General features: G+C 56.8%; 1 protein-coding gene across 5 annotated transcripts; it reads left to right on the top strand.

Moving 5' to 3' along the window:
* The first annotated feature begins 644 nt into the window (after window positions 1–644).
* On the top strand, window positions 645–22,298 carry MAP7D1 (MAP7 domain containing 1). Of its 5 annotated transcripts, none has more exons than XM_032301403.1 (18): window positions 646–957; window positions 12,905–13,255; window positions 13,457–13,525; window positions 14,136–14,299; window positions 15,036–15,150; window positions 16,593–16,703; window positions 17,868–17,990; window positions 18,087–18,253; window positions 18,346–18,488; window positions 19,244–19,572; window positions 19,856–20,033; window positions 20,121–20,259; window positions 20,398–20,502; window positions 20,785–20,838; window positions 20,991–21,033; window positions 21,136–21,226; window positions 21,324–21,517; window positions 21,705–22,298. In XM_032301403.1, the coding sequence occupies exons 1-18, from the start codon at window positions 912–914 to the stop codon at window positions 21,713–21,715; spliced, it is 2,433 nt and encodes an 810-aa protein (XP_032157294.1). In that variant the 5' UTR covers window positions 646–911; the 3' UTR covers window positions 21,716–22,298. The 5 variants fall into 5 exon arrangements, with proteins under 5 accessions (XP_032157292.1, XP_032157291.1, XP_032157295.1 ...); XM_032301402.1 differs by having other exon boundaries at window positions 20,988–21,033; XM_032301401.1 differs by having other exon boundaries at window positions 645–957; window positions 17,868–18,253.
* Window positions 22,299–23,570: the final 1,272 nt, after the last annotated feature.

The raw sequence follows: 23,570 nt of genomic DNA, 5'->3' as shown, positions 1-23,570 counted from the left end.
GGACCACCCAGTTTGGAGCTGGGAGGGACCCAGCAGATTAGAGACCTGGGTAAAGCATTGGTGCAGGCCTGTAATTACCCCGGGGGAGCATGGAAGACACCAGCCGTAGGATGCTGGAGGAAGGGCAGCAGCAAGGGGAGAGAAAGCAGAGAGCCCTTTTAGGGCTCTCCTTGGGACCCTCCTTCAGGTCTCTCGACATCTACCCGGGCGGATTTGGTTTGAGGTGGGATTGGGAGAGAATCTGGATTTGAAGCTACCGCCAAGGTTCCGGAGCCGGAGCCCCCAAGTTCCAGGGTGGGAGTGGAGGCTCCCAGACCCGCTCCCTTCTACTCCCCCCAGTCCAAGCCGCGGGTGAGTCACCAGAGCGCTCCCTACATAGTCTGCTGGCGCTGTGGCGCGTACCAACGCGCGGCCGCAGGGGGAGGCGGCGGCACGGGCGTCCTCGGGGAACCACGGCGTCCCCTCGGTCGCGGTCGCAGGAGAGGCGTCCCGAGCTCGAGGGCCCGCGCTCCGGGGCGGAGGCGGGGCGGGGCGAGCGAGGAGGGCGCGCAGCGGCTCGCATCCCAGACGCTGGGGGGAAAGGTCCTCCCCGTGTCGCACTTGGTACGCGCCAGCGGGGAGGCCAGGCCCAGCCCGGGCGGTACAATAGGGTTGGGCCGCGGCCGGGACTGGGCCGGCGCCGGGCAGGGAGCGGGATCGCGGCCGCAGCTGAAAGACACTGGGCGGCCGGCGACTCCGAGCCTCGCAGGCCACTAGCCGAGGCAGCCCAGACCTTCTCCGGAGCGCCCCCGCCTCCGAGTCTTGCCCGCCGGGCAGGGCCGGGCGTGATGCGCCGCGGGACCCCTGTCCTGGCCGCTGGCCGCGGCCGCCGCCGCCGCTGAGACCCCAAGACCCCCGGTGACGCCGCAGCCATGGAGAGTGGCCCACATGCAGAGCCAGGTGCCGGCGCACCCCCAGGTATGCCGGGAGCCACGCAGAGGCGAGATGGGGGGAGTTCGCGGGGCCTCGGGAAGGCCGAGGAGGAGGCCAACCCGCTGGGCGGGGACCCCTCCCCCGCCGCGCCCTCTGACCACTTGGAAGTTTAAAAATAAAGGCTGCCGCGGCGGCGGCTCGGGGACACCGACGCATCCTCTGACAGCTGCCCCCTCCCCCATTCCGGGCGCTAGGACACCCTGGGCGGCGGGATCCTCGAGGACCCCGCTCGGGAGTTGTTGGGATGACCCTTCCGCCCCGGCCCGTTGCTACTTCGGCTTCCCAGCCTGCATCCCCTTTCTGATCCACCCGGGCCCCGATGCTCCTCTTAAATCGAACTAGGGCGTCTGTCCCCCTCTTCATCTCGAGTGGGCAAGGGTGACCCCAGTCTGACTGTGTGTTGGGGGGTCCAGATTCTCAGGCCTAGAGTCCTGCATAGCGAAGCCTAGGCCCTGGGCGCCCCCCACGCCCAGGCCCTGGCCCAGACCTCGCCCCCACCCCATCTCTCCAGCTGCCGCGCAAAGGGCCTGTTGCTGCTGCGGGCCGGCCGGGAGTGGAGGGGAGGGCAGGGGGAGGTCTCTAGCGGCGGCTGCCAAGTAACCCGCCGGATAAAGACGAGGGGGAGGGGGAGACGGCATTGTTTGGGGCGAGGGCGGGAGCTGGGGAGTGGGCCGCCTCCTCTGCAGCCTGGCCTACTCCGGAGCCCACCCAGCCGGATTTGGGGAGGAAAGGGACAGAGGGAAAGCTGCGTATCCTGCCATCCTCCTTCCTAGCCTCTCTAGGCCCGAGTCTCTTCTTGAGAATGGGATGAAGGCTCAAGGCGGCACTCCCGGGACCTGCCACATCATTCCTCAGCCTGAAGCTTGAGATGCCTACCCCCGCCCCCCTACACACACTCCAGGCCCCAGAAGACCATCAAAGCTACCCTCCCCTCCCCTCACCCCACCAACCACCAGTGCCCAGGACTTCTGCAAATCCCATTCGGATCTGGGAGCAGCTGATGAGGGGGTGGGGACAGGTTTCTGGTTGGGCCTGGTGTTGGAGGGAGGGATCTCTCTTTCTCTTTCTTCCTGGAAGGGGAGGGAAGAGCGTGATTACTGAGGACCCAAGTTCTGTTCCCACTGACTCAGGGGGGAGGCGGCCCCAACCTCACACCTCCATAGAGTTCTAGAGCCTAATCCCTGCCACCTCCCTGACCCCTGGGGCGTGGGCCCAGCATGAAACAGTGTCTGTGGGTGCGGAGAGCCCAAGACAAGGCGGAGCTGCTTGGCTGTGGGTGGGCTCCTCCCCATGCCAGCGTGGGCGCTTCCAGGGGCCCGCGTGGGTGTGGGAGCTGAGGGACGCAGGTCGTGGTGGTGGTGGGGTTAGCTATCAGACTGTTGTGGTTGGGGTGGTTTGTAGACTGTGCCGGAACAGTGGCACTTGGGTCAGTCTTCGCTCTGCTGAGCCTGAGAGGGGACACCCAGGGAGTCCTCAACTGGGTCCATTTCATCTGCTTATTGGCCCTCTGCATCTGAGGGGTGCAGGACTGGTGCATACATGGGGGCCTGAATGGGCATGATGATGGGGCCACAGATGGGGGCCTGAGTGAGTGTCTGGTTGAGGGTCTGGGGGACATGCTTGGCTGTACTGAGGGGCCTGAGGGGGTTTGCATACAGGGTCCTGGGTTGGGAAGACTTCTCTGTACATGCGGGCCTGGATGGAGTTACATGAGAACCTAGATCAGGCTGGTGGCAAATCCCCACACAGAAGGTGAAGGTGACAGGGGCCCCCTCCAAGCCAAGGGCTTCCAGGGAATAAAGGTGGTGCCCACTGCATGTGTCCTGTCGAGTCTGAGGCATAGGGCTGAGACACGGAATGCCCATGGCACAGTCCCTGCCGTCCTTGAGTTCTGTCTACCCTCCCCTGAGCATTTCCAGGAGGCAGCATGCAGTCTGGGACAGGTGTGGACTGGGGCAAGTGACTTGCCTCCTCCATGCCCCTGGAAGAGGAGGTGGTAATTCCAAACCTTTTGGGGCTAATGTGAGGGTTGAAGATGATGTACCCAAGGAGCCTAGCAGCAGACGCCCGCAGTACGGTGCTATTACCATTATTGTGGTTATGCTCATCAGAACCTGTGCCAACAGGGAGGTACGAAACACGGGGGAGGTGAGGACAGGGATTGGGAGCCAGTTTGCTTAAGAACGTAGACTCTGGAATCAAACATGACCTACTACTGTGTGACCTTAGGTATGTTGCTTAACCTGAGTCTTAAATGTTCCCATCTATAAAATGAGACTAATGTAGAAATTATCTTGTGGAGAGATGGGGATCATTAAATTAGAGGAACACATGAAACACTTAGCCTAGGCCTGAGCGCATAGTTAGTGGTCAATAAACTCTATTTGTTTTTTTGTCATTATTGTTTTTTAATTCCTTTAGAGGAGGAGGTGTGATTCATTAGAATTTCAGGAGGTAAATATGGGACAGAGAGCCAGGGAGAGGGGAGTTCTAGACACATATGAACCAGGGTGGATCTGGGGAACTGAGGGGCCCCCCAGTGCTTGGGCGAGGGAGTGGGGGCTGGGGCAGTAGCAGAGAGATCCCTGGAGGTGAGTGCAGCCAGCCACCCAGAGCACACACCGATGACTGCCAGGTGCTGGCTCCGTGCTGGCTGTGCGGGTGGCAGAGAAGTCACTACCCGCTGAGAGCTCCTGGCCCTATGAGGGAAGCAGATGTGCCCAGTGGAGGGAAACCTGACAGGAATACTGGTGATACGGTGGTCAGCGGGCTTGTGGAAGGCTTCCCAGAGGAGGAGGCGTTTCGGGTGAACCTAAAAGGGCGAGTAGAAGTTGGCAAGACTGGCACAATGGGCTGTGTCTCTAAGTATGGCAGCAAGCCTAGCTGGTGCCTCCCACTGACAGCTTCGTGCCCCCTTGGGCCTGTGGGCCCAGTAATGAGCCTCTAATGAGCCCCTAATGTGCAGTCATGCATATGCAAATAAGGAGGAAGGGGCACGGGGCCACGCTCTCCCCCTTTCCCTCAGGATGGGCATCAGCTGGGGGGGTGGGTGGGGAGAGCGAGCTGAATGCAGGGCCCTGACCAGAGTGATGGCCCTAGAGGGTGGCCAGGCGGGGCCTCAGGTCTAACTGAGGCTGGAAGTTAGGCCACAAGCAGCAGGGAGCTATGTCCCTGGGTCCTCACTGGGCCTTGGGACAAGTCAGGGAGCCAAAGAGCCAGGCCCAGATAATGCAGCTTTGTTGGCTGTGGTAGCCACTGCCTGGCACCCCGGGGCACAGCCCTCGGCGGTCCGCCACCTCTCAGCTGCAGCTCTGCCCTGAGGGGAGCGGAGAGCATGAGGCAGGGGGTAGGGAGCATGGAGTTGCTACCACCATTGGAGCTCCAGCCCCACTTATAAGAGGAGATATGGCCCCTCACCAGGGATAAGTCCATCTTATCTCCCACTCCTATTTCTTAAGGGCCTTCTTTGTGCCAGGCATAATGCTTAGCATATCATGTGCCTGGTCTCATTTGATTCTCAAAACAATCCCTGAGGTGAGGATCAGGGAGGGAAATCATTGGCCTAAAGTCACACAGCTAGGAACTGGCAGGGGCAGGATTTGAACCCAGGTTCATCTGATGCTAACGCCTCTGCAGCAAACCTCTAGGATGACTTACCACGGCCGAGCCAGCTGGTGAAAGAGTCTGACCTGCTTCCCTGGCATGACTGATTTATAGGCATCTTGGTCTTAGGGACCCGTGATCCATTCTCTGGCAGGCAGAGGTAGAGCCAGCAGAGCCGAGTCCCCTGTGCATCTTGTCGGGTTGGAGTCCGAGGAAGTCAGACCAGAGGCAGGCCCTGGACCCAGGCGGTGGTCACAGTCCAGCCAGCAGGCCATTCTCAAGCCTCTGCCCTGAGCTGCTAGGCCCTAGCACAGACAGCCCTGCTGGGGCCGAGGGAGGGCCCGCGGTGGGGCCTGGGCTACGGGATGGGGTCATTTCCTGCCGCCTAAAATAACAGGAAGTGGGTGCTCCTGATTGGAGGCTGGGAACAATGGCCGCCAACCAGGCCAGAGAGCTCCTTCAGATCTGCAGTCTCAGTGGAGATCCCGGCTTTATCTCCCCACCAGAGGCCCATGGCCTGGCCCTAGTGCCCTGCTCCTAAGTGCCTGGGGCCCAGGTTCTAAGGACTGTTGAAGCAGGCTGCCCCCTCACTCCCTCCCTCCCAGTTCTGGCTCCACTCTACTCAGGCTGGGAGTAATGCTGCCCCCTAAGGGTTCCCTCTGTCCCAGCCCCGTGATCAGGCATCTCTCAGAGTTCATCCTTCCGGGACCCGCCCCTACCCCCATCCTCATCCTCCCAGCTCAGAGCTCTCCAGGCTGGGGAAACCCTCAAAGAGGCTGTCCTTTTTTTTTTTTTTTTTTTTTTTAAGATTTTATTTATTTATTTGACAGACAGAGATCACAAGTAGTCAGAGAGGCAGGCAGAGAGAGAGAGAGAGAGGGAAGCAGGCTCCCTGCTGAGCAGAGAGCCCGATGCGGGGCTCGATCCCAGGACCCTGAGATCATGACCTGAGCTGAAGGCAGAGGCTTAACCCACTGAGCCACCCAGGCGCCCCGAGGCTGTCCTCTTTGAGTAACAGAGTGAAGGTACAGACTGTCAACGCTGCTTCAGACCCCAAACCCCAGCTTTGCTACTCACCAGCTGTGTTGAGCTGGGTCTGACACAGCATTAGGTATTGCTGCTGTTAACTGGACTTCCCCTGGGCCCAGGTAAGGGGACGTCCAGAAGGGACAAGGGAGGACATGACCTGGACGAGGCTGGGCAAGTACCCTGGGGACACGATATTTGCATGCTGGGTGCATCTCTGAGGCTTCATCTGTGCCTTGGAGGGGGTACCTGGCTCTGGGTGTGGTGTGTGTGTGTGTGTAGAGTTCTAAATCCCGCTAAGTCTGATTCCTGTGTATGTAGGAGGCGGGGTGGGGGGTGGTGTGAGGGAGAAAAGAATGTGTCTTGTCTCTTGCCATTGTTCAGGCTCTGTCCACGTTGTCTGGGTGTCTTTCTCCCTCTGTGGTAGGTACTCTGTCTCTCTGCATGTCTTTGACCCTCCTTTGGACTCAACTATCTTCATTTGTCTGGCCCAGCGCTGCCATCTGAGGAGCTGTTGTAAGAGCTGGAGGGCTCTGATTACTGGTGCCCCTCTCTGTCCTGTTTCCTCTCTCTGCCTTGTGCCTCTGCTCCCCATGCTCCCTGCCCAGGGGTGCTCTCTGTGCACCCCCTTCTGCTGGCTCTCCCCTGTGCTCCTTTGCTCTGTCCCCGGAGGATGGCCACGCACCCCCACCCCCTGCCCAGGTGTCTCACTTCCTGCCTCCTGGTGGCCAGCCTGGGCAGGAGCCTGCCTTTCCTGCATTCCTGCCCTCTGAGCTCAGTGCCTGCCTGCCCCACCTGCACCCTTCACCATCTTGGGGGAAACCTCCCTGAGGGAACCACCGAGTCACTTCCTTCTTTAGGGAACAGGCAGGAGCTTCAAGGAGGGGTGATGTGATGCCTACCAGAAACAGTGTGACATAAGGGTTTTGTCATCAGATAGCCTTGGGTTCAAATCCTACCTCTGATGCTGACATGAGCAAATCACTTAATGTGTCTGAGTAAGTTTTCTCACCTGTGAAGCAGGGGCCATCCACAGAACTTTCCTTTTAGGGCTGTCATAAGAAAGAAATGAGATGAGGGAAAGTGCCTGGTGTACAGTAGGCCTTCGATGAACCCTTCCAGGGTTTAGGAGCTGGCAGGGCACACTCAGGGCTCTGAACGAGCAGGACCTTTAGGATCAGGGAGGCTCGGCTTTAGAGCAGCTCGAGGTTTGACAATGTGCTGGCTAGGTGACTCCCTGCAGTCCCCCAATCCGTCCACGCATTTATCCATCTGTGCCTTCATTAAACAGACCCAGAACTCCTGCTCTGTGCCGGCAGGTCCTAGATAAACCCTGGGCTCTAAAAATGAGCAAGACCCAGTTTCTTCTGTCCATGAGCAGTCATGCTGGCAGAGACAGGGGCAGCAGGCAAACAGAAAGGCCAGACTCAGTTATCAGTGTTGTGAGAGGAATATTTGGCCCAACAGCACTTGTTGGAATGGGAGGAGGGAGGTGCCAGAGGAAGGGAGGAGATGGGGAGTGAGCCCCCTGAGACGTGTGACCGGCCCGCTGAGAGACTGCGTCCAGATCTTTCTGTGGACCACAGGTACAGGCCCTCGTGGGGCTCTTGAGAAGATAAGACTCACTGACCCTATGATAAGCTTCTGCCACCTCTGCCCGGTGAATGCTTTTTGTGCCAAGAAATAAATACAAACTATCTGTCTCTTATCCAGTTCTTAACAAATACTTCTGGTAGATATCAGCTTCACAAAATAAAACTAACCGTGGCTAAAACCTCACAATTTGACACACACCAAAAAGACAAGGCAGTCACCGAAGGATTACATTAGATGAATGAAAATAGGAATAATCAGAAGTTCGTTTAACCATGCCGTTGATAACTCACCAAGTACTTAATTTGGTTTACTATTATTTGTTCTGGGTAACACTGTCCCAGTGGCATTTCATCAGTGTTGGCATGCCTCTGAGGGAAATATTTGTATTTCGGGTCAATCGTCTACCAGGTCAAAAGAAGAATTCCGGGGTGCCTGGGTGGCTCAGTGGGTTAAAGCTTCTGCCTTCGGCTCAGGTCATGATCTCAGGGTCCTGGGATCGAGCCCCGCATCGGGGGGGAGAGCCTGCTTCCCCATCCCTCTCTGCCTGCCTCTCTGCCTACTTGTGATCTCTGTCTGTCAAATAAATAAATAAAATCTTAAAAAAAAAAAAAAAAGAGTTCCAAATGTCCCGTTTACTTCTCAAGAAATCTTTCTTGTTGAGCTGCTGGAGTCAAACATTTATTATGATTTTTAGCTTCCACCTGAGTGCCATAGTCCAGGAAGCTGCCCACATTCCATTGAGATGGAGGGGTCAATTTGCTTCCCTTCAGGTGTCTGTCCCTTTGCAATAAGTTACCACACGGATTTACTCTTTATTAGAGCAAAATTCTTCTCTGTACACGGCTGTAGGCTGGGGTAGCGCTCGAGTACAGCACTTTATTCTCATTCAACAGCGTCTCGTGACCGTCTCCATGTCCTTGGCACTGCGGTAGCTGCTGGTGATGTGGTGGTGAGCAAAGCAGACACAGCCCAGCTCTTGGAGGGCTTCCCCTCGGTCTAAGGGGAGGCTGACTATAACAAGAGTAACACACAAGAAAGTAGAAAATTGTAACAGTCACAGTGCTTCAAACAAGAGGCATGCGAAGCCATGACTGTATAGAATGAAGGAATTTATCCTAATCCGAGAGGCCAGGGAAGCCTTCCCTGAGTATATGATGTCCAAGTGTAGATCTGAAGCCTAAATGGGGGTTAACTAAGAGAAGTGCAGAGAGAGCATGTGCAAAGGCCCTGTGGTAGGAGCAAGTATGAATGGTTATCAGAATTCAAAAGTCAGCGTGGCCGGAGTGCAGAAAGCAAGTGGGGAGCATGGAGAAGAGATTCAAGAGGTGCAGGAGATGGGGACAGGGACATCAGACTAAGCCAGACTTGTAGTTTGGGTTCAAGAGTTTTGTTTTTATCTCTAAAACAAAGAGAAGCCACTGAGAGGTTTCAAGTGTCAAGAGTACCATGATCAGATTTGCATTTGCAAACACTTAACTCAGACTGCTCCATGGAGAGCAGAGTGAGAATGGGTGTGGGGAGAGCAGTGGGGAGACTTTGTAGTCAGCCAGGTAGGAGAGATGCTGATGGCATCAGCCAAGGTGGAGCTCACTGATTTATTCATTCAGCAGATAGTTGTGGAGTACCTATGTGCCCGCCTTAGAGACAGAACAGCTGACAAAACACACATATGTGTCCTGGTGAAGAGTATCTTCTAGAGGCAGGAGACAATGTTAAAATAGCGTCAATACTTTCAGAGTAAAAGAGAATTGGAAAGAAAACATACAGTTGGAAAGTGGGAGGGAGACTTCCATTGCAGTTTGTAATTTTAAATAGGGTTAAGGAGGGTGTAAATGACATTGGAGTAATACCCCGAAGGAGGTGATTAGTGCCCCAGTCTGGAGGCAGAGAGTTCTCCGGCAGAGGGAAGAGGGAACGGCAAGTACACAGGCCTGTGGTAGGAGCATGCCTGGAACAGTGGCTGGAAGAGATGGGGGGGCGGGGTGGAGAGGAGGAGGAGATCAGGCCCAAGAGGTAATGGGCTGAAGAGGGGGCATCCTGAAGGTGGTCGGAGACCATTGTAAGGCCTTTGGTTTTTCCTCCCCAAGAGATGGGGCTTCTTCAGGGGAGTGATTCGATCTAACTTATTTTTAAGCAGAATCACTCCACTGCTGTGTTCAGAAAAGATGAAAGGGGAACAGAAAATGGCAGCAGGGTGTCTTTTTTTTTTTTTTTTTTAAATTTCATTTTTTAAGTAACCTTTCCACCCAGCATTGGGCTTGAACTTACAACCCCGAAATCAAGAGCACACTCCACCTCCACCAACTAAGCCAGCCAGGGCACCCCAGCAGGGAGTCTTCATAAAGGACAAGAGAGGTTGAACCAAGGTGACAGAAGTGGAGATGGTGAGAAGTGACTGGATTCAGAATATACTTCGCACATTGAGCCAAGAAGATTTACTGAGAGATTAGATATGGGGTATGAGATAAGAAAAGATTCCAAAATGACTCTTAAGATTTTTTGGCCTGAGACATTGGGAGGATGGGGTTGCCACGGACTGAGATGGGGGAAAAACTGGGGGAGAAGCAGGGATCAGGAGCTCAGTCTGTCATGTTTTAAATCTGGGGTGTCTGCAAGACACTCAGGGGTGTCGAACAGGGAGTTGCATGAGCGAAACTGGAACGTAAGGGAGAGGTCTGGGCTGGAGATGCAAGCCTGGTTGTCGTCAGCAGAGCAATGGTATTTAAAGCCATGAGTCTGGATGAGATCACCAAGGGAGTTCATGCAGACGGAAAAGGGATGAGGTCCTCCACCAAGCCTGGGGCACCTGACACTAAGAGGTTAGGCAATTCAAGAAGGATCAGCGAAGAAGACTGAGAAGTCACAGCCAGCAAGGTAGAAGGCACGCCAGGAAAGTGTATTGTCGTCACAGCCCAGTGCGGAAGTGTTCTAGGAGCATGGAGGGATCAACCGTGTCAAATGCAGCCCCTAGGTTAGCAAGACGAGGACCGAGAAATGGGTGCTGATTTAGCAGTGTTCACTGGTGCCCTTGAGAAGAGTGGTGTCATGGAGCTGTGCTGGTGAAGGCTTGACTCAAATGGGCTCTTGTAGCAGAGGTCGGGAGAAGTGGCAGATTCCTCTGGGCAGGTGCTGCTTGCTGAGCACCTGCCAGGTGCCACAGATGCTAACCGACTCGCCACTGATGCCAGCAACTCAGGGAGGAAACTGAAGCTCACACAGGCTCAGGGCTTGCCCAAGGTCCCACAGCAGAGCTGGGGTTTCCCACCCAGGCTTGTTGGACTGGGGAGCCCAGGACCTTTCTTTCTACTCCACTGCATCTGACATGGGAACACAGGTCCCTTCAGGCCTCTCCCTCTCCCTCCTCCCAAGCCACATACAGCTAGCTGGGACCTATGGGGAGATTCCCTGTCTTGCCTGGTGGGTGGGATTTACCTAGGTGTAGACAAACATCCGCCTACCAGTTTTCCTTGCAACACCCGTAGCTGTACAGGTGCTAGGAGAATGACAGTAAACAGGCCTCACCCTCAGCCTTCAAGCTTAGTACGCATACGCCTAAGCTTTTTGGCCCCAGGCTAGTCCCGGGGTTCAAATCCTGCCTCTGTCACCTGCTAGTTCTATGACCCTGGGCAGATCACTTTGTGGGGTAAGCTTTGAGCATCTTATCTGTATAATGGGGATAAGAATCTCTACCTCTCAGAGCTCATAGGAGGATGCAGGATAGGGCTACAAAAGGCCTAGCTCAACTCCTGGCATATAGTAAATGCTCACTAAACGATTGCTGCTAGTCAGATTGCCCAGTGGAGTCGGAGTGGAGTTTGCAGGTGTCTGGGAGGCAAGCTAATAGGGGCCAGGCAGCCTTCTGCAGCTGGTGTGGGGAAAGCGGGGTGGGCTGTCATGGAGCCTTGGGGCTGGCCCTCTTGGACGGGCCCTTAGGGAGACAGGGCCTCAGCTGGGGCTCTTGCCTGGAGCCCAGGAAGCTGCAAGGGAAGGAATGAGGGAAAAATTGTGAGCCTCAGATTTCATTGCATAACACATATTACTTCATACTGCCTTAAGCAGAGGCAGGAGGCTGTAACTAGTAAGAGCATGGGTTGGGTAACAGATGCTGGGTTCAACTCCAGGCTCCTTCACTTACCAGCTGAGTGACCCCCAATTTTACAAATTTTACTTTTCTCTCCTGTTAAAAAGGTATTTATAGTGCCTCCTTCATAATTGACTGTCAGTGAGGACTAAAACAAATATGTGTAAAATGTTTTGAATATAGGAAGCTGAGAAATGAAGAAATCTATGACTGTTAAAGGTTATTGCTTTCACTAAAATCGCAGTTTGGTGGGATAGGTACTACCCCTATCCTGCAGCAGGAGCTGTGGCACAGGGAGGGTCTGTAACCAGCTCAAGGTCACATAATTAATGGGGAAGCCAGAATTCACTTGCAAATAGTTTGCTTTCAGAGGCCACATTCAGCCACAGGACACCTGTCTCCCTGAGGAAGGTACCCAGAGTCCCAAACGTGGACTGCTTGGGAGTGTCCTCTCCCTACATACCCGTTGTCACCTCCAGGGATCGGGGTCTACCCCCTCCCAAGAGGGCCAGATTTCCCAGAGGAGAGGACTCTGGTGGAGGCATCCAGTAAAAGTGAAAAATGCTTCCATCGATTCAGCTTCTCTCAGACCCCGGCCCTGTCCCCTCAGCCTGGGTTCAGGGTCTGGGTCCCCCTCGTTCCCCTCAGGGCTCAGTAGCAGCAGATGGCAGTGTGGCAGTGTGCTCAACACGCAGAGCTTTACAAGACCCACAGGGAAAGGGCAGGAGGTGGTATTGGCTGGTACCTGAGTTTTGCCAGGCGCTTCCCTAGCTCGGGCTCATTATTCCCATTTTACAGATATGAAAACTGAGACTTTAAAAAGGGGGAGTGGCTTCATGAAGGTGACCTGCTGGAGAAGCATGCCCTCCCGTCCCTTCTTGGGGTGCTAAAATCAGAGCTGGGCCTGTCTTTCAACTCTCCAGAATATACACGTGCTCACCTGTGTGCCGATACACATCCGGACAGAGTCACATGGCTTCCTTACTTGGCACTTTGCTATCTTTTACAGGCATCTTGAACTATTGTGGGTGTTCGGGAAAGGAAAAAAGATGACAAAGTGAAAGTAGCTGGCTGCCCGCCCCACGCGGGAGTGAGCAACACAGCATCCCACTTGTGCCCAGCACTGGCCCCCTCTGTGCCCAGTCATTACCACTCCGGCCACTATTCAGGGCTACCAACTTTTTCTCAGTTTTTCCAGTACACCCTGCTCCCTTCTGCCGCTCTGCGGATGCTCTTCTTTTAGCCAGCACCCTCTCTTCCTTGCTTTGTCAACTCCAGCTCATACTCTGGCTCTCAGCTTGGTTGTTCCTTCTTCAGGAAGCCCCCCAAATGTCGGTTAACCATCTCTGCTGTGTTACCCTCAGACGTAGTTCTTATCCTGTGCCATAACTGCCTCGCTATTTGTCTACCCGCTAGAAGGTGGGCTCCACGGAGGCAGCGGCCATGGCTGTTTTCCTACCATGGTATGATTAGTATCTGGAACAGGGGCCTGGCACACAGAAGGAACTCGATAAGCATGTTGTGTGAATGAATGAATGTGAGTTGGACAAGGGACGGAGCCCCGTGCTGAGCTGATGGCATGGGTGTGCTAATTGACTCTCTCTCCTCTCTTGTGTTGTCTTCCAGCAGTGGCAGCCAGGACCCCCCCAGAGCCAAGACCTTCTCCAGAAGGTGACCCCTCCCCGCCGCCGCCACCACCACCGATGTCAGCCCTGGTCCCCGATACACCCCCAGATACCCCTCCTGCCATGAAGAATGCCACTAGTTCTAAGCAGCTCCCACTGGAACCAGAGAGCCCCCCAGGGCCGGCTGGGCCTCGATCAGCCCCCCAGCAGGAAGAGTCCCCTTTCTCAGACGTGAAGATCAGAGGACCCACCCCACCAGCCACAGGCCCACGGGATGCCAGGCCTTCTCGAAGGAGCAGCCAGCCATCCCCGACAACGGTGCCAGCCTCTGACAGCCCTCCCACCAAGCAAGGTAGATCTGATGTCCCTTGTCCTGGGCCAGACTCCTTGGCTCAGGCTCCCAGCCCTGGATGATGCCACTGAAGGGAACCTCCTAGGCCCAGGAGGAGATGGGAAAAGGGATGGGGATGAGGCCTGGGGGAGGGCCCCGAGGCTGACTCCCCTTTTTGGGAGGAGCCTCTGACCGAAGTCTGTTCCCATTCCCTTGACTAAGATGTAAAGAAAGCAGGAGAGAGGCACAAGCTGGCAAAGGAGCGGCGAGAAGAACGGGCCAAGTACCTGGGTGAGTGTTGGGGAAACGTCCTCATTCCCCTGACCCTCACCATCAGTCTCTGATCGGCAGCATTAACACTTCTGAACGCTTAATTACTGCGCACTGTGCTAAGAGCAGTATGTACATTATCCCATTTAATTCTCTCCACCCATTCTGTGGATGGGGGAAGCAGAGGCTCAGAGCGATGAAATCATTTTCCTAAGCCACACACAGCCAGTGGAATCTCTGCCATCCAGACCCACAGCCTCATCTCACCCTCTGTCCCATGATCTTAGTCACACAGTACGTGAAAGTCTGTCCAGCAGGCTCCAAAGTCAGACAGGGCTCTGGCCCTAAAGAACTCATGTCTCCTTTAGCACCGAGAAACCACGAGCCCAATGGGGGAGAGAGAGAGAGACCTTCCATCAGGGAAATCCTCCTTCTGAGGCCTGAGCCCGTGTTCTGGAAGCCCATCAGCATGAGGCGGGGTCTGGGAGCAGAAGCACATCCCTCCTGCCCCCCCAACCCCCCACCGCCACTGCCCTTAAACTGGCAGAAGAAAGACCCGCCTGGGGCCAGGGCAACAGGGAAGGCCACTTCCTTGGCTGAGACCCATCACACCCACCCTTGGCCCCCACAGCGGCCAAGAAAGCAGTGTGGCTGGAGAAGGAGGAGAAGGCCAAGGCCTTGCGGGAGAAGCAGCTCCAGGAGCGCCGGCGGCGGCTGGAGGAGCAGAGGCTTAAAGCCGAGCAACGCCGGGCGGCCCTAGAGGAGCGGCAGCGGCAGAAGCTGGAGAAGAACAAGGTGCGTTCGAGCTCATCGCCGGTGAGGGCTGCGCGGGTCTGTGGACACGTGTGTGGACGCTGGCTCAGTGTGGACACACATCTGTGTCAGCGCCTCCGTGCCATCTGTGCCCGCGTGGCAGTATTTGTATCCGTATCTGCGATTGTGTCCCTGAGTGTGCACGGGCTGGGGATCCTGCGGCAGCAGACGCGATTGGTTCTGCGCATGCCTGGTGCAGGGTGGGGGCACTGTGTGCTGACAGTGCAAGTGTTTCTGTGTCTGTCCCAGGGGTGCGTGTTTGTATGTATGCGGAGGTGTGTCTCTGTGTGTGCTGAGCTCCAGGACGTGAGGAGGAAAGGAAGAAAAAAGTGGCCTGGCCCCTGCAGGGGTGGGGGGTGGAGGCTTAGGCTAAAAGGAAAACGTAGCCCCAAGGTCAGGACCCTCAGGATCAGGGGGACATGGCCCCACCTGGGAGCCCCAGGCAGGGAAAGTCCCACCCTGTCCTCAGAGAAACAGCTCATACATCCAGGAAATGACTCAAGAACAGTGAAAAGCTCCCCAAGAACAGGTTGGAAGGGATTTGTTACAAACGGGCTTCAATCATAGCAGGGATTCAGTAACCTTGGTTACCTACAATGAGTCAGGGAAAACTTCTTGGGTGGGGAAGGCATTGTCACAGCAGAGAGCAGGGCCTTTCTGCCAGGTATGCTGAATGATGCTGAGCCCAGACCTCTGCCCTCTCCCCTCACCCCACCAGGAGCGCTATGAAGCAGCCATCCAGCGGTCAGTGAAGAAGACGTGGGCCGAAATCCGGCAGCAGCGCTGGTCCTGGGCAGGAGCCCTGCACCACAGCTCCCCAGGACGGAAGACCAGTGAGTGGGCTGGAGGGCCTTGGGAGGGGAGCGAGGTGGGGGGGAGGCTGATGAGTGGGGCCAGGGAGCAGCTTCATTGCCAGCAGCAAGCCCCTCTCTGCAGCAGCAGGTATGCCTTGCTTTGTGTAACTTGTGTCTTCTGGAATGGTCTTCTAAGCCAAACTGTCCCTTCCCAAGGACTTCTGGTATCAAGTCAGAGGTGAATTCTCTTCATTTGGTTTGCTCTTCAAACCTCTATCATTTTAGATGAGCCTTCTCTGTTTCTGTTTTTACTATTAGTTGATGATACAGAAAAGAACACTTTAATGCCCTGCAGACGCTGGGTGTTTAAGAGAACTATCGCCCCCTTGTGAAACTGTCTTGGGAGGTAGATATGCGTCTCTGAGTTTTCTTCATGTAGGGCCATCAGGATTTGGGTCTGATTCTTGGCTGGCATGTATGTACCTTCGTGTTTGGATGTCTTTATGTAATGGCCAATTTAGTATTTCCAGCTGTGTTCCTTTTGGTGTATGTGCTCATGGATCTGTGGGTTGTGTGTCTTATATGAGTTCGTTTGCCTTGGTGTGTCTATGGGGCTTTGTGTACCTCAGTGAGGGCTCCCAAGTCAGACAGAATTGGGTGAGGACCCCAGCTCTGGCACTTGCAATGTAACCTCTAACATCTCGATGTCAGTCTCTTCATCTGTAAAATGGGGATAACCATACTACTTGCCTCCGAGGTTGTAGGTAGATGTTTGGGAGGATCAAGTGAGGTAACATGTGTGTGGTGCCCAGCACAGTGCCTGGTACGTGGTAAGCATCCAAAAAACGTCAGCTGTTACAAATATCATGATTAAGTTGCTGCGATGTGTTTGTGCCTGTGTGCATCTGGGTCTGGCGCATTATCCGTCAGTGTTTGTGTTTCTGTGTCTGTGCATGTCTGCACACACACATGCATGTGGAAGTGTGTCTTTTACTCTCTATGCCCGTGCCTGCATGTCTTTGTCTTTGTGTGTCCCTAGGGATGTGTGGATTTGGATTTGTGTGACCGTGACTGTGGGTTCTTCTGTTTAGGAATGTCTCTGCATTTGTCCTAGTACGTGGGTGTTGTAGCCATAGCGCCTTGGCAGGTCCGTGCCAGCAAGTGCCAACGCTGGGTGGCTGTGGGGGAGGGGTTGCAGCGCCCAGCCCCAGGGAATGGCTTCCTGGCCAGGAAGGCTGTAGTTTCTCTAGTTCTGCTCCATCCCCTTCCTCTGTTCCTTCTCCATCAGCTCCCCCAATCCAGGTTGTTTCTGGTCCCCTATCCTCCCCCCATCCCAGAGCCAAGTCTGCCTCCTCCTCCCCTTCCTAGCCTGCCCACTCCACCCCCCCCCCCAGCCCGCGGAGCATCTTGCATGGAAGGCCTCAGTGCCCCCCCTGGCTCCTGTCCGGCCCGGCCCTAATGCCGTGTCTTTTCCCCTCCAGGTGGGAGCAGGTGCTCCGTGTCGGCAGTAAACCTGCCTAAACACGTGGACTCTATAATCAACAAGCGGCTCTCAAAGTCCTCAGCCACGCTCTGGAACTCCCCCAGTAGAAGTAAGAGAAGGCCCAGCCCCTCTACCTCCAGAGCCCCTTGTAGCCCCCACCAAGCCTCCTCCAGAGCTTGGCAAGAACCCCAGGTCCCAGGACCCCTCACATACGCCAGGTCTCCATCCCCACTCTACCCCACTCAATGTGCTGCACCCCCTCAGGGGAGCTGGTGGTGGCGTATGGGTCTGGACCCTGAGGACAGAGGTGTGCCCTGCAGGGGAGAACAGAGACAATGGGCAGTGTCCCAGCAGACAGAAAGCCTGGCTGGGGCCTCAACAGCAGGTGGAGGTGGGGGCAGGGTTGGGGTTGGGGGTAAGGGGTGGAGAGTGGGAATAGGCAGGCAGCCTCATCGCCAACCACAGCCAGCTGGCCTTGGCTAGCCTTAGGCAGGTGGCCTTGCCCCCCTGAGTACCAGACTAGCCTGGGTGCTGTGTGTGCAGAGGGGGCCGCTTATTCCGGCTCTACCCTGGGGGGCCCAAGCAACCCCACACCTCTCTGCCTTCAGAGCCCTAGCCGTGTGGCCTTAGCTGGCTCCAGAGTTGTGGCCAACCAACGTGGCAGGGCCTCTGTGTTCCCACCATGCCCTGGTGCTCACATGTGAAGGGGCCATGGTAGGAGTTATTTATAAGTTTCTCCAGCTTTTATTTGGTTGTTCTGTTGCCTAGCAACCAAATCAGCTGCTGTACCAACTCCACCTGACTGAGGCTTAAAAATAACCCAGCAGCTGAGGGGACAGAGCAGGGTGGCCCAGGCCAGCCAGGCCCCCTAGCAGCCTCCGTCTGTCATGGGACACCCCTCAGTTAGGCACACAGGGACCCTCACTGTCCCCAGTCCATGGGGTCATGCCTCCCCAGGCCAGCCCTCTGGATAGCAGGAGGAGCAGGGCTCTGCGGTGGGATGGGAGTAGGCACCCTCTTTCACTTAGGGAAAATGGTAGAGGGGGCCCTCCAGCGGTGCAAGACTTTGCCCTGGGAAGCGTCTCCTTGCTCGGGTCTGCAGTGGAGGTCAGGCCCCGCGGCAGACAAATGCGGCCCCACCTGACTGGGGTAAGGGTCCGGGGGGAAGCCTCCCTGGGCTCCGCGTGGATGGTGGTACCCAGCAGTCCCCCTGTGCTTCTGCCTGCCTGCTGCGGCCCCCAGCGGTAACACGCTCCCGGCATTCTCCTCCTAGATCGCAGTCTGCAGCTGAGCCCATGGGAGAGCAGTATCGTGGACCGCCTGATGACACCCACCCTCTCCTTCCTGGCACGGAGTCGCAGTGCGGTCACGCTGCCCCGCAACGGCCGGGACCAGGGTAGGGGCAGCGGCCCTGGGAGAGCCCCCACGAGGGGCGGGACAGGGGCCAGCCCAGCTCGAGGGCCGCACCCCGACCGCACTCATCCCTCCGCAGCCGTGCCCGTGTGCCCGCGCTCGGCCTCTGCCAGTCCCCTGACGCCGCCGAGCAGCGCCCCCCGAAGCGCGCACCGCTGCGCCCCAGCTGGGGAGCGCGGGGAGCGCCGCAAGCCCAGCGCTGGGGGCAGCCCGGCCCAGGTCCGCCGCCGGCCCGAGGCCTCCCCGGTGAGTGGGCGCGCAGATGGGGCAAGGAGCCTCGGCGCAGAAGCGCGGCGCCTGCAACCCCTGTTTCCCCTCTCCTTCCTCCTCCCCCGCAGGTGCAGAAAAAGGAGAAGAAGGACAAGGAGCGGGAAAATGAGAAGGAGAAGAGTGCCCTGGCCCGGGAGCGCAGCCTCAAGAAGCGCCAGTCACTGCCTGCCTCTCCGCGCCCGCGCCTGGCTGCGGGCCACGCAGAGCTCAGGTGGGTGTGCGCCAGGGGCTGGGGTGGGGGGGTTGCTGCGCACCAGGTCAGCCGGCCGTTAGCTCGCTCGTCCATCCATCCGTTCACAAATAGTTGCTGGGCACCCATCCCTAGCATGAAAATGAAAGCTCCTTGAGGGCAGATTTTTGTTTGTTTTGCCTTTTTTTTTTTTAAGATTATTTATTTATTTATTTGAAAGACAGATCACAAGTAGGCAGAGAGGCAGGCAGAGAGAGAGGAGGAAGCAGGCTCCCCACTCAGCAGAGAGCCCGATGTGGGGCTCGATCCCAGAACCCTGGGATCATGCCCTGAGCGGAAGGCAGAGGCTTTAACCCACTGAGCCACCCAGGCGCCCCTGTTTGTTTTGCTTTGATGGCTGAGGTACCCTAGCACCTAGAACAGTGCCTGGGGTCTGGTAAGTACTCAGCAGGCACCTGCTGAATGAATGAACCAGACCTGCCAGGTACTGTTCTGGGCCCTGAGAACACCCCGGGGAGCCAAGCCAGGCCGAGGTTCTCACTCTTATTTGCTCTACTGGTGAGCTGGACATTAATCAAAGACTCACACGTGAATATGTGATTACCAACTGGGCTATATGCTCTGAAAGGAAATCATCTGGTTGTGTGAGAGCCTGTAAGGGGAGAGTGCTGAGTTATCTGGGCCTGGGTGGAGAGGATGCTTCCCTGAGGGAATGACATGCTCAGACGGTTTGTATGGACACTGCACTCAAAGCCTAACTTTTTCTTTTCTCTCAGTCCCAAAGCCAAGGCCCGGCCATCCTCTCCCTCCACAACCTGGCCCAGGCCTGCCTCTCCCTGCCCCAGCCCAGGGCCAGGCCACGCTCTACCCCCAAAACCACCATCCCCTCGGGGCACCACTGCATCACCCAAGGGGCGGGTTCGGAGGAAGGATGAGGCAAAGGAGAGCCTCAGTGGGACAGGACCTGTGGACAAGAACCAGAGCAAGAGCAAGACCCGTGAGGAGAAGGAGCCAACAGCCCCAGCCTCACCAGCACCCTCGCCTGTGCCCTCCCCCACCCCAACTCAGCCCCAGAAGGCGCAGCCCACAGCTGAGATGCCTGCAGGTGGGCAGGGCAAGAGAAATGACTTTGCCTGCGTGGGAGAGGTGGTCAGAGATATGAGCCTAGGGATGCCTGGGGACTGGGTGTTGGGAGACAGGAAGAAGAGGCTCCGACCCTCAGTAGGTCCAGGCGGGAATCCCTGCGGGAGAGATGAGGACCACACAGCAGTCAGAGTCCCTGGCAGAAGTTGGGGGAGGAGGATTGCCCTGAGAGGTCCGGGAAGCTCGCGGTGCAGGCAGCGGTGATGGATGTGTGTGCTGACTCCTGGTCCTGGATCCCACCCCAGATGCTGCTGTCCTGACCCCACCCCCAGCTCCTGCTCCACCAACGACCCCTAGCAAACCCATGGCAGGCACCACAGACCGAGAAGAGGCCACCCGGCTCCTGGCTGAGAAGCGGCGCCAAGCACGGGAGCAGAGGGAGCGCGAGGAACAGGAGCGGAGGCTGCAAGCAGAAAGGGACAAGTGAGTGCGCCCTTGGCGACTGAGGGGGCCTTTATGGAGGCTTCGGGAGAAGCGCAGGTTGGAGCCCGAGTTTCCTCTGTCCCCCAGGCGCATGCGAGAGGAGCAGCTGGCGCGGGAGGCCGAGGCTCGGGCCGAGAGGGAGGCGGAGGCTCGGAGGCGGGAGGAGCAGGAGGCCCGAGAGAAGGCGCAGGCGGAGCAGGAGGAGCAGGAGCGGCTGCAGAAGCAGGTGCACCTCCTCCCGTCCCCCTCCGGGGGGGGGGGCATTGCGGGGCTGGGTGCAGGCGCCTCCTGGTGGCGAGCTGGGGACTGGCCCGGAGGGAAGGGGGGAATCCAGCTGCTTAGAGCTCACGGGGGTCTTTGGCAGAAAGAAGAGGCCGAAGCTCGGTCCCGGGAAGAAGCGGAGAGGCAGCGTCTGGAGCGGGAAAAGCACTTCCAGCGGGAGGAGCAAGAGCGGCAAGAGCGCAAAAAGGTGTGCAGAGCAGGGCGGGGCTTATGTGGGCGGGGCCGTGCGGGCGTGCCGCGTGCTGGGTGCTGGGTGTCCCCGGCAGTTATGGGGCGGGTGGAAGCTGCCGGAGCAGGCCCTGCCTTGGGCTTGTAAAAGTCTGGTCAAGAAGGAGTTGGGGTGAGTTCCTGGCCTGGAGAGGACTGGTAGGAGCTCGAAGGGCTGTGACATTCAGTACGGGGGTTGGCTGGTGGGAAGTTTAGAAGCAGGGCAGGACTTGCGCGTAACTGCTGTGGGGTCTCCAAACAGCGCCTGGAGGAGATCATGAAGAGGACTCGGAAGTCAGAAGCTGCTGAAACCAAGGTCAGGATTCCCCAAAGGCCCTGTTGGCAGTGGGGGTGCTGGGAGGGTGGGAGGGGGCGCTCAGGGTCTGGTTTGAAAGAGGGGAAGTCAGCACTAGAACCGGGTGGGGCCAGCCATCCCCTGAGTCTGACTGTTCTTCCAATTCAAAGCAGAAGCCGGACAGGAAGGAGGCACAAGCCAACAATTTCAGCCCAGGTAAAGGCCCTGTTCCCCCCATCTCTGTCCCCTTAGCCATCCCTCCTCAAACCTCCTCCTCTCCCCAGCCCCTGACTGATGGGCCTTCCTCTCCTGTGACAGAGCCTGTGAAAGCCGGGGAGGCCAGGCCCTCAGGGCTGCAGAAGGAGGCAGTGCAGAAAGAGGAGCTGGCCCCCCAGGAGCCTCAGTGGAGGTACCAGCTACCAGTCCCAGGGGCCCTGAGTGGGGCGCTGGGGGGGTGCCTGGGTGGTCCTGGGGTGGAGTGCTGAGTGTTGGCCCTGCATCCACAGCCTGCCAAACAAGGAGTCGCCCGGGTCCCTGGTGAATGGCCTACAGCCTCTCCCTGCACACCAGGAGAATGGCTTCTCCCCTAAGGGGCCCTCTGGAGACAAGAGTCTGGGCCGAACGCCAGAGGCACTCCTGCCCTTCGCAGAGGCAGAAGCCTTCCTCAAGAAAGCTGTGGTACAGCCCCCGCAGGTCACAGGTAGGGATCCCTGATTCCTGGACCCCCAACCTTCCCTCCCAGCAGCCTTCCCTGGACTCCCCAGCCCTGCCCTTTCTTCCAGCTCTGCCACAGGCCCCTGGCACACTCCACCCTGAAGACCCCCAGACATCTGGGTTTGGAGGTGTGGTTTTGCCTTGACTCTTTCCCCTCCTGCTTTTTTCCCCAGAAGTCCTTTAGGAGGTTGCCTTGGATCCAGGCGCAGCTATGAGGGCTCCTCCGCACATCCTCCAGGAGGTCTGGAAGAGAGAGAGACAGAACAAAGCCGGAAGTGGCCTGGGCCCCTGGGGGTGGGTCTCCTGTTATTTTTAATCTGCACCTTATAGACTGATGTCTCTTTGGCCGGAGCCAGGTCCTGCCCCTCAGTGCATTCGTGTGCTCACACGCGCGGCCGCCCCCCTCCCATACACACACATACACTCACAGCCTCTCTGGCCTCCTCCCTCGGGGAAGGGCTGCCTGTAGTATTTGCCTTGGTTCGGTGGGGTACAGTGGATGTGAATACTGTAAATACTTGTGCTCAGACTCCTCTGCGTGGAGGGGCGGGTGCAGGAGGCAGACCCTCCCAGGACTCCCCGGAGTGGTCTTCCTCTCTCTATTTAACTGTAACTGAGGGGGAACCCAGGTGAGGGGGTGGGGGGGCACCTTGGGCCACAGGATACTGTTTGCTTTAGGGGTACCCATGCCCCCTGCCCTCGCCTGGAATCAGTGTTATTGCATCTGATCAAACTTCTCCAGAAATAAAATGAGAATAATTCTGCCAGTCCTGTCTATCCTTGGGGCTGGCGGAGGGTGGGAGCAGGTGGCCTCCCACAGTCTAAGCACTGAAGGAGCCAGGACCTCGCTCTATCTACCCCCACCCAGGACTAGTCCTAGATCTCCCGCCTGTGGTCCCCATCTTGTCATGAATGCATTCATTGAACAAATGTGGTAGCAGGCAGGGGGCTGCGTGCTAGGGATGCCGTAGTAGGAAAAGATGTAGCCTCCATTCTCACAGGGTCTACAGTCTAGCAGGTGAGTGTCCTAGACACTCAGTTGCTTACTCAACATCCATTCCCATTTACCCAAACGAATGATTTTGTTCAGGTGGCCGTCTTCCTCCTGGATCCCCTCCTTCCCCCCACCTCTGTGCTTCAGCGAAGGTAGAGCCTAAGCCCATGGGGTGAATCATGGTTGTCATGAGGCAAAAATGATGGTCCCCAACCCCTCATGAGTGACTGGTTCAGGTCCAGGCGTGTGACCCAACTGGGGCCAGCAGATATAAAGAAAAGTCTCCTGAGCTTCTTGGAGAGGCATCCTCACTTTTGAAAAACAACAAAACAAAACAACAACAACAAAACGAGGCCCTCCCAGTGTCCCCCACCTCCTTGTGTTTGTACCCTGGGTAGTCCCTTTTTATATTGTACCAGGGTGGGGTTGAGTGACCACCAGAATACAGAAGAAGTGACGGTGTGTCACACAAGAGGTTAGGTCACAAAAGACACTGCAGCTTCTGTTTCTGTCACTCTCTCACTCTTGGACCTTATGTGGGGGAGGCAGCGGCTACATAGCAAATAGCCTGAGGGGCCTGCATGCTGAGAGACTGAAGCCCCCTGCCACCCCATGAATATGCTTGGGAACAGCTTCTGCAGCCTGGTATGGCCTTCAGATATCTTCAGCCCTGGCCAACCTGCTTGACAATAGCCTCACGAGAGCTTCTCTGCCGGAACCAACTAGCTAAGCCACTCCTGGGTTACCAGTCGTCCGAAACTGTGAGATAATAAATATTGTTGTAGACAGCTAAGTTTCGTGACAATTCGTTAAGACAGCAATAGTTAACTAAGACCCATAACAAGGGGGAAAAGTCTGCGTGTGTGATAGGACGTCGACTGTGATGGCTGGAGCTGCTGCATCCATCTTGCTGACCAACCTGAGGACAAGGCCAATGTCAAGGGTGGCAGAGCAGGGAGATGGGGAGAACCTAGGTCCTTGAGAAGACCACTGAGTTAAACAAGCCTGAATACAATCCTGCCACCAGACAACTTACTGTTTAAGC

Source organism: Mustela erminea, chromosome 10, assembly GCF_009829155.1.
Source record: "Mustela erminea isolate mMusErm1 chromosome 10, mMusErm1.Pri, whole genome shotgun sequence".
NCBI lineage: Eukaryota > Metazoa > Chordata > Mammalia > Carnivora > Mustelidae > Mustela > Mustela erminea.
This window is presented reverse-complemented; position numbering and strand designations above follow the sequence as displayed.